This window comes from Ipomoea nil, unplaced genomic scaffold, assembly GCF_001879475.1.
Source record: "Ipomoea nil cultivar Tokyo-kokei standard unplaced genomic scaffold, Asagao_1.1 scaffold1496, whole genome shotgun sequence".
Lineage (NCBI taxonomy): Eukaryota > Viridiplantae > Streptophyta > Magnoliopsida > Solanales > Convolvulaceae > Ipomoea > Ipomoea nil.
This window is the reverse complement of record NW_017617924.1, coordinates 1-9,931: the sequence shown is the minus strand read 5'-3', so window position 1 is coordinate 9,931 and position 9,931 is coordinate 1. Positions and strand designations below refer to the sequence as shown.

The window sequence follows — 9,931 nt, the reverse complement described above, 5'->3', positions numbered from 1 at the left end:
TCACAAAAAAGGGAGCCCATTGTGAGGTAGATGAAAATAGGACAATACTAATTTATTGTGCACCCAATGCTTAAATGGTTGGACAACCACTGCCAATTCAACCGTTTACTCGTGGATAGAAGTCCAAGTTGCATTACTGCTAAAACTACAAGCTAATATAAGGATGATAATTTCCTCTTTGTCTCATTCTGATCAACGCGGCAACTTAATCGATGTTAGTTTTTTTATTTTCTATAAATAGGAAACACATTGAGAGCATGCATGCATTCTCATCTGAAATGCACCGTGTGCAGAGAGAGAGAGAGATGAAGAAGAGTACGCTGAAGAAGAAATGGAATTGTAATATATTTATCATATGTGATAATGATACACAAGTAAAGAGAGAGATATATACAAAACAATATAACGGAAAAATAATGAATAAAGGAAATCTACCTAATATGTAGCCTATGTATATGGAATGAATATAATATATATATCCCTAATTATGCATGGAGAGATTAATAGAATATATTTTCTACATTTAATCTTTATACTCCCCCTCATGCTTATGGGTGATGCATGAGCTTGGATGCGATGGCTTCAAATGATTGTGGAAGTAGACTTTTGGTGAATATGTCAGCCAATTGTTGCGTTGAAGGAACGTAGGTGGTGCGAAGTTAGCCATCATTAATTTTTTCAAGAACAAAGTGACAATCAATCTCAACATGTTTCGTTCGTTCGTGAAAGACGGGGTTGTTGGCTATGTGAAGCGATGCTTGGTTGTCACAGTGGAGTTGTGCTGGGTGGGTAGGAATGTCTAATTCGGAGAGTAATAGTTGAAGCCATGTGATTTCACTATCTGCATTAGCCATTGCACGGTATTCGGCTTCAGTTGAGGACCTTGAGACAGTAGATTGCTTTTTTTTTTTTTTTCATGAGATTGGACTTGTGCCAAGAAAGGCACAATAACCAATGGTTCATCGGCGTGTGGTTGGGCATGAGGCCCAATCAGCATCACAATAAGCATGCAGGCGCAAAGAGTTACGATTGTGAAGCATGATACCACGGTCCGGTGAATTTTTGATATATCTAACAATGCGTAGTGCTGCTTGCAAGTGTGGTTCACGTGGAGTGGACATAAATTGTGAGAGAAGATTGACTATATAAGTGATGTCCGGTCGAGTTACCGTAAGATAGAGGAGACGACCAATTAAGGGCCTGTAAGAGGAAGGGTCAGGAAGGAGATCACTGTCGTGAGGATTGTGATGGTGGTTGAACTCAATGGGTGTCGGTGCAGGTTTGCATGCCAAAAGTCCTGTGTCTGAAAGGATTTCAAGGGTGTATTTCCGTTGATTTAGAAAGATCCCTTTGGAGGAACGTGCCACTTCTATGCCAAGAAAGAATTTAAGGGAACCAAGATCTTTGAGATGGATTTTGCTCGCAAGATATTTTTTGAGTAGTTTCGTAATGACCATGTCATTCCCTGTAATAATAGTGTCATATACATAGACAAGCAAGATCGTTAGATAATAGTCTCTTTTATAAGTGAACATTGAATGATCAGCTTTGGATTGTATAAAACCAGCATGCAAGAGAGAGTTAGAAAAAGTGGTGAACCAAGATCTTGAAGCTTGTTTGAGGCCATAGAGGGATTTATGTAGACGACAAACTCAAGTCTCCCACTTTCGACGAAATCCAGGTGGTAATTGCATGTAAACTTCCTCATTGAGATCTCCATGTAGAAAAGCATTAGATACGTCAAGCTGACAAGTGGGCCATCCTCGTGCGGCGGCAATGCTAAGGACAGTGCGGACGGTCAATAATTTAGTTACACGGGCAAAAACGTCTGTGTTTTCAAGTCTTTCTAGCTGGGAGTACCCTTTGGCGACATACGGGCTTTATATCTTTCAATTGTTCCATCGGGTTTATATTTACTGCGGTAGACCCATCGACAACCAATAGTCGTTTTTCCAGGCGGTAGAGTTTGAAGAGACCAAGTGTTATTGACTTCGAGGGCCTGAATCTCTTCTTCCATTGCCTTCTGCTATTTAGGATTAGTTCGGGCTATTGAGAATGAAGTTGGTTCAGTTTCTTTGGTAATTGAATTGATGAAGTGTGAGTGGGATGGACTTGAGAGAAAATGAGAGAGTGGATATTTGGGTATGGTAGCTAGGTAACATTGATAATCTGATAAGTATTTAGGGGGTTTGGATTGACGTTTTAAACATCATGGTGATGGCGGAGTAGGTTCAGAAGGTGGCTCTGTTGGAGGTGGAATCGAAGTATGAGAGCCAGTCAATGGTGAATGGGGTGGTGCGGTGGTGACGTAAAAAATGACATCACAACTGACAAATACCTTTTGAGTATCCAAGTCATATAACTTATATGCTTTTTGAACTTGAGGATATTCAAGAAAATACAACGTTTAGCCCTGGAATCAAATTTATTAGGATGGTGTTGTATTGTAAAAGCGTAACAAAGACAACCAAATGTGCGTAAATTAGAAAAATCAGGAATGTGACCAAATAACATCTTGTAGGGGCTTTTATGCTGTAAAATAGGGGTAGGGGTACGATTAATGTGATGTGTGGCTGTCAAAATACAATCACCCCAAAAGGATATGGGGAGTCATGCTTGAAAACGTAAAGCCCTTGCCATATTAAGAAGGTGACGATGCTTTTGTTCTACAACCCCGTTTTGTTGAGGAGTGTCAGGACAACGAAACTATTGTAAAATTCCATATTGTAATAAGAGTTAATACCATATGAGGTCCTCCGAGTATAGTGGTTTTGCCACGTTTAGTCCTACCCTTTCAAATTGACCAATTGTGGTCCTTCGACTTTCAAATTTAACCATTCGTGGTCCAAGTTAACCACTCATGGTCCTTCAAGTTTCGAAATTTAACCAGTAGTGGTCCTCTAAAAAGGACCATGGTTTGTTAAAATTTAATAGTCGAAAGACCATGGGTGGTTAACTTGGACCATGGGTGGTTAAATTTGAAAGTCGAAGGACCACAGATGGTCAATTTGAAAGTTTAGGACTAAACGTTGCAAAATCACTATACTCAAAGGACTTCGGATGGTATTAACTCTTGTAATAAAATATTTTGAAAAGCAGTTTGTGTAAATTCTGCACCGTTGTCAGATCTAAAATTTGTAACACAAGTATTAAAATGATTTTTAACATATGCCAAAAAATTAACAAGCAATAGATAAGCATCAGATTTAAACATCATCAAATAAGTCCATGTAGCTCTTGAAAAATCATCAACAATAGTCAAAAAAATAATGATGTCCATTCCTAGTGGGGTTAGAATATTTTCCCCAAATGTTCACATGAATTAAATCAAAGCACGCAGTAGTAGCAGTACGACTAATTGGAAAAGATAAGTAAGTTTGTTTAGACATGTGGCAAATATCACAAGGGTCTTGAAAATCAGAACAACCTAATATTGGAATTAATTTTTGAAAAGTAGTATGAGAATGATGACCAAGTCTAGCGTTCCATGTATTTGATGTAGTGGTGAGTAATGCATGTGAGGGTGTTGTGGTTAGGTAGTATAACCCATTACGTCCATGGCCCCGACCAATCTCCGTCTTCGTTGAAAGGTCCTGAAACACAATAGTTAGGAAAAAAAATAATGCTAGAATTTGAATCTTTGGCAAATTTGTGCACAGATAATAAATTGAATTTAAAGGCTGAAACATAAAAACATTAAACAAAGTTAAATTATTGGATATTGTAGTATTGCCAAGGCCATGAATGGCTACTGTATCTCCGTTTGGAACTGATATAGTTCACATATGACAAGCATTGATAGGTGGTGAATTAAAGAGAGAATAATTAAAGCATACATGATCAGTGGCGCCAGTATCAATAACTCATTCAGTTGATGCATTAAAAATAGAAGCAAGTGTGAGAGATATACCAGCAAGATTCGCCTTTGGTTCTTTTACCTCACGAAGTAGTTGAAGCAATTGTTGGATTGAGTCTAAAGATATGGAACCTGTAATTGGTGGTGGAGGTGTAGGAATGGATGTTGGGGTGCCATTGGTATTGCCTTTTTTGTAATACTTGTGCCCTGGAGGATACCCGTGAAGCTTATAACAATTGTTGGGTGTGGCCTAGCAGTCCACAATGTGTACATTTCGGCCTTGAACGAGTTTGGGTGGATCGATTAGATGGTTGTGGGCAACATTAGCGAAGCTTGGTGTCATCTCATTAGTTTGGCCAGTAGTTTGTAAAGGTGGTGTGGGTGTTTACCCAATATTGATGTGTCAACTGTTGGTGGAACAACAGAGGACCAAGGAACATTACTAGACAAAGAAGACTTACCATGTGCATTAGTTTGCAAAGCTACAGAATTTGCTGGAGAGTCAGATTGATAAATTGTCCGTTGTGTCTCATCCTGGAGTAGTAAACTATAAGCTGCTTTAACAGTTGGCATGGTAGTTTTGAGAAGGAGATTGCTGCGTGTTTGGGTATATGTTTCGCGTAAACCCATCAAAAATTGGAATAAACGGCGCCGCTCCATTTGAGAAGCATATGCAGTCCGCGCTGAGCATGTGCATACTGGTGGAGGATCAAGCAGAGTCAAGTCATCCCATAGTGCACATAAGATGTTATGATAATGTAGAATAAAATAATCTTGTTGCCTGATGGTTGCAATAGGCCTTTCAAGATCATAAATACGAGGACCATTTGCCGTAGAAAAATGCTCTTTGAGATCGGCCCAGATAGTAGCATCATTAGGAGCATATAAAACAGTGTAGCTGAGTGAGAGATGGATGGAATTTAGCAACCCAGACATTACGATATTGTTTACTCGGTGCCAACGAGCATGGTGAGAATCAGTTGCAGGTGGCATAGGAAGGGTACGATGCGATCAATAAAACAGAACTTGTTTCTTCCTTTTAGGGCCATTGCTGTAACACCCACTTTTCTAACTCTTAATAATCTCTCTAAACAGTCACTAACACAATCTCAACTTTTAACTTTCACTTTAGCTTCTCACTGAAAAACGTCTGTGTTTCACTTTCAAAAGACAGAAACAAGTACTTTAAACACATTGATAAAGCATAAACATTTAAGCAAACACAAAGGAAAACACGATCTCTCCGTGTTCCCACTAACACTTAGAGTTTCTCTTAACTCTGATTCTCATACTCGGTTACTGGACTTAGTGTCCTTCTCATCTCAGTTTTCATAACTTAGGGCTCTTTCCCTAATCTTATCCTTCTTAGGATTTCACTTAGAGTTTTCATCTTAACTTGTCTTTCTTAAGACTTCAACTTAAAGGTCTTTCCTCAACTTGTCCTTCCTAGGATTTTCACTTAGATTTTCTATACCCAATCTTAAGGGTCAAACTTCCTAAGTTTTCCCGCGGTTCGTACCGCTCTGATACCAATTTGTAACACCCACTTTTCTAACTCTTAATAATCTCTCTAAACAGTCATTAACATAATCTAAGCAGCGGAAAATTAGATGAAAGTAGTGAGGGTGTCACCGCCACAACCATCACTCTTGGTGATTGCACAGGCTAAAGGGGTAAAACTATAACATACGATTAAGTCTGGGCACTAAAGTAAATACTGAAAAGTAAGGGGGAAATACGTCACCCCAAAACAGTCTACAAACATCATCATAAAGTATAGGGTCATAAGTCTAAATCCATAAAGACATCATAAATAGAACTAGAGTTTAGACAGCTTAGACTAAGAGACTAATCTAACTCGATCTCTTCTCACTGTTGGGCCCACCTGAAAGGAGTTTTGCAAGCAACACATAGACAAACATGAAAACACCTGTTAGCACGAAGCTAAGTATAACCACACTCAACCCTATAAAACATTCTAGCATACACTTTGAAAACATTTGATATCTTTATAGCAATAAGCTAATCTCAAAACATCTTTAGTTTATCATATTCTTTCTAAAGGCTTGCACCCTATAATATCAGTTGGCATGCTTATATATGAATAAAACTAATCACGTATATTCATATACATATAGACTTCTCAAATAGCTTATAAAGTAATTCATGTTTACAGATAGGATCATGTTTAAAGATCATATAACACGTGTTCACATGCTATCACACTCTTATCACGTAGCTTATTAAGTAGAACTTCTACTACATCATAATAATCATGCTCAAGGAACCTCTCAAGCTAAACTTCTTATTAAACAATCTTTTACGATGTTCTATTCACAAACAATCATATATAACATTATGATCATGCTTCTCGTGCAAACTAGTGCCATAGTATAATCATACTCTTATGCAATCTAGTGCAACATTATACTCATGTTCATATGCAATCTCGTGCAATAATATACTCATACTCTTATGCAATCTAGTGTAATAATACACTCATACTCTTACGAAATCTAGTGCGTTAATATACTCATATTCATATGAAATCTAGTGTAATAATACATTCATACTCTTATGCAATCTAGTGCAACAATATACTCATTTTCATATGCAATCTCGTGCAACAATATACTCATGTTCATATGCAATCTAGTGCGATAATATAATCATACACTCATATATATAATAGGGTACTTTCTGTGGAGGTTTCTTTGTTACTTTCTCGAGTCACTCTTGACTCTCGTTCTTTCTATCGAGTCTATATTGACTCTCATAAACGAGTCTCTGTTGACTCTCTCTCTTGAGTCCCTGATGACTCTATTTCTTGAGTCTCTGTTGACTCTCTTTCTTTCTCTTATACTCGTAGACGGCTTTGGGTTTCACAGAAGTGTGACTTACCCCATCGGGAACGGCATAATTCCGACCCAATATCTCCTACCGTCTACGGAACCAATCTCGTGGTTCAAACTCTGTGGAATCAGGTATCGAACTATTAGTGTGCACACCCCCTAACCAGGATTCCAAGCCCGGCGGGAAGTTTCCAACCTCGTAACGTGGGAATACGCCGCGTTACATACTTTGGGACCGCAATGTCCATAAATATCTCCCGAGAGGAATATAGTCCAAACGGTATCCTCCAAAATCTCACCAATATAGATAATGCATAAATATATCTCTCATGCATCAATCTCATGCATGCAACAATTCTACTACTTCTCAATGCATCAAAGAATGATATACCACATGCTTATGGTTTTCAAAAGTATTCTTGGACTCACGTTGGCCCTTTATGCATTTTTGAAATATGACTCATGTGAAATTTCAAATGCTCTATAACATGCTTCTAAATCATGTATACATTAACAAATATGCTTGACATATTTGGCCCTCAAAACTTGTCCAAATATGTCAAATTTTTTTGGACATATTTGGCCCTCAAAACTTGTCCAAATATTTCCAAAACAATCTCAACAACTCATAAACACATACCAAACCATTTTTAAGCATAAACACATCAAAAGCTCATAATTTCTACTCATTTCTACTCAAAACTAGGCTTCACAGAGCCAAATCTAAAGAGGAATCCATGGTTATACCTCCTGTAGTCTAGACTTCTTGCTTGGATCTCTTCTTCCTCTTGGTCTAGCTTGAGCCTTCTATCCTTCTACCCTTAGCCTATATTCTTAAAGACTAAAGAAAACTAGAAGAGAAATGATGCTAGAAAGGAGGATGAACAAGCTTACGAGGTTGAAGCTTTTCTCCTTGGATGTTGGCAGACAAATGTGAGGAAGAGGCAATGAAAATGAGATCAGGAAAATGTGATGGAATGAAGGGTTTATATAGGGTTCAAAACCCTAGGATGATACCCAATGATTGGTTGAGGGTAAAGGGGTAATTTCCCCAAGCTAAAAGATGACTTTATAAGAGATTTTTGGATGTCTTGTGGTTCACCATGTATCATGAACCATAGGCTAGAAATGATATTTCTTAATTACTTTGGGGTGGAAAGTGAATTTTCCTAAAAACAATATGGATGAACACTTGTTCAAAATTTCCTTTTTAATTCTCCCGGTCTCACTCGGTAAAATTCTCGATTTAAATCTTGGTACGCGAAGTACCCGAAAACTTTGGAATTTTCGATTTAAAATTTTTAATAGGATGAAAAAACTACTTTGAAATTTCTTAATACTGGATTTATAAAATAAATTTTGGGTTGTTACGATATAATTGTCATTGCAAGGGACAAAGGATAATAATTGTCAATGCCTGTGAGAAGGATGACAACAAGAGTAGTGCAGGTGCCATCTGAGGAATGGAGGAAAGAAGGGCTCTCGATGTCAACATGGGTGTCATTTGACGGTGGTAGAACAATGGAAGGAGTTAAGGTTTCAGTTGTGGGAAATGATGTATTGGATGAATGTTGGACATGATGAGTATTTATCAAAAGTAGAAAAAAAAAAAAGCTCTGATACCATGAAATGCACTGTGTGCATAGAGAGAGAGAGATGAAGAAGAGTAAGCAGAAGAATAAATGGAATATAATATATTTCCCATATGTGATAATGAAAAACACAAGTAAAGAGAGATATATATACAGCCTATGTAATATCTAGCCTTTGTATATGGAATGAATATAATATATGGAATGAATATAATATATATACATCCCTAATTATGTATGGAGAGATTAATAGAATATATTTTCTATATTTAATCTTTACATCATCCATCTCCATTATATTAATCAAATACTATATATCAATCTCCAATGGCCCTTTTATATATTGGGGACTTAATTAAGTGTGCAAGTTGACTAGGCTTATTAAATGGTTTGGTTAGACTAAACAACTAGAAGTTGTTAGTCAACCAGACTCTGTGCCTAATATAAACCTGGATTGATGGTGTTAGGAACATATGTATTTAGATTTTGATGATACCAAACTTACTATGACTGTAGACCCCTATTTTACTCTCGTTATTTTGCAACTTTCGTGTTAGACGAAAGTAGTCACAACTCACCATGTGATTCGTGCTTAGTAACACATTTACACGAATCAGAGTTGTATTTTAATCAATTAGGTCTACTTGAAGAAGAAAAGATCAAGAGAAGGCTGAGAGAACAACTTAGATCGAAACAATGGAAGGGTTTAACTCTCGTCGAAACAATCTTTCGTTTAATAGATTTTGAGACAAAAAGTCTAAGTCAGACTTGAATAGACAATTTCTACACGTAAACAAGAAGAATGTTTATCTAAGTGTCACACCCGGGCAATCATCCTAGACAAAAGGAGTCCTAGGAATGATATTCACAAAAACCAAGAAGTATTAAATGATTAGTACCTTTGTCAGTGAAAAAGGACAAAAGGACAAATCACTTTTGCCGCCAACAGCTACACAGTACAGCCGAATTAAATGTTTCATGCCCAGTGGATATTACACACTGGTTAATAGGTTTGAATTTTCATCTCCCTCCAACGGATTAATTTTTTCCTCACCTATAAATACCTCTCTTCACCACTGAAGAAGGATTTGGTTTTTTCACTCAATTTTCATCTACAAAAGCTTTGTTAACAAGTGTCATCTAAAAAGCTTTCAAAACCAGTGTGTGTTTGTGAAGTTTCTTTGTATGAGATTATCTAGACTTCAAGCCTTCACAACACAAGGGAAATCTTCCAATTTATACTCGAAGATTCAAGCATCATCAAGTCAAGATTTCACGAGTTGGAGAACATCATCAATTCTTTCCAACCCTCAACTCTGAAGAAGACGTTGATAGAGGCGGACTAAACTCAAGGAGTTGAAAAACCTACACAAGTAGCTGTCCGGCTTAGTGATCAAGGAAGCTAGCTTGTTTAGTTTGTACTAGGAGTGATAGTGCAAACTCTTCCACAAGTTGTGGAAAAAGAGTGGAGTAGGCTTAATTAATAGCCGAACCACTATAAAAAATCTCTCTCTCACTCTCTCCTTACTTTTGTTTATCTATCAATCTGGCATTGCATTCATACTGACCAAACCCTAAGTTTTTCCATACGAAACCGTGCAAAGATTATCCTGAAACAAAACTTACATTTT

The 9,931-nt window shown here is 37.3% G+C and overlaps 1 protein-coding gene across 1 annotated transcript; it reads right to left on the bottom strand.

The window, feature by feature from the left end:
• Window positions 1–4,195: 4,195 nt before the first annotated feature.
• Window positions 4,196–4,792, bottom strand: LOC109188747. Its single transcript, XM_019339367.1, has one exon. It carries the CDS (start codon window positions 4,790–4,792, stop codon window positions 4,196–4,198), a length of 597 nt encoding a protein of 198 aa, XP_019194912.1.
• Window positions 4,793–9,931: the final 5,139 nt, after the last annotated feature.

What these genes read in the sequence shown, in the direction of transcription:
- LOC109188747 (XM_019339367.1), bottom strand. Translation starts at nt 4,792, where the DNA reads ATGTCTGGGTTGCTAAATTCCATCCATCTCTCACTCAGCTACACTGTT.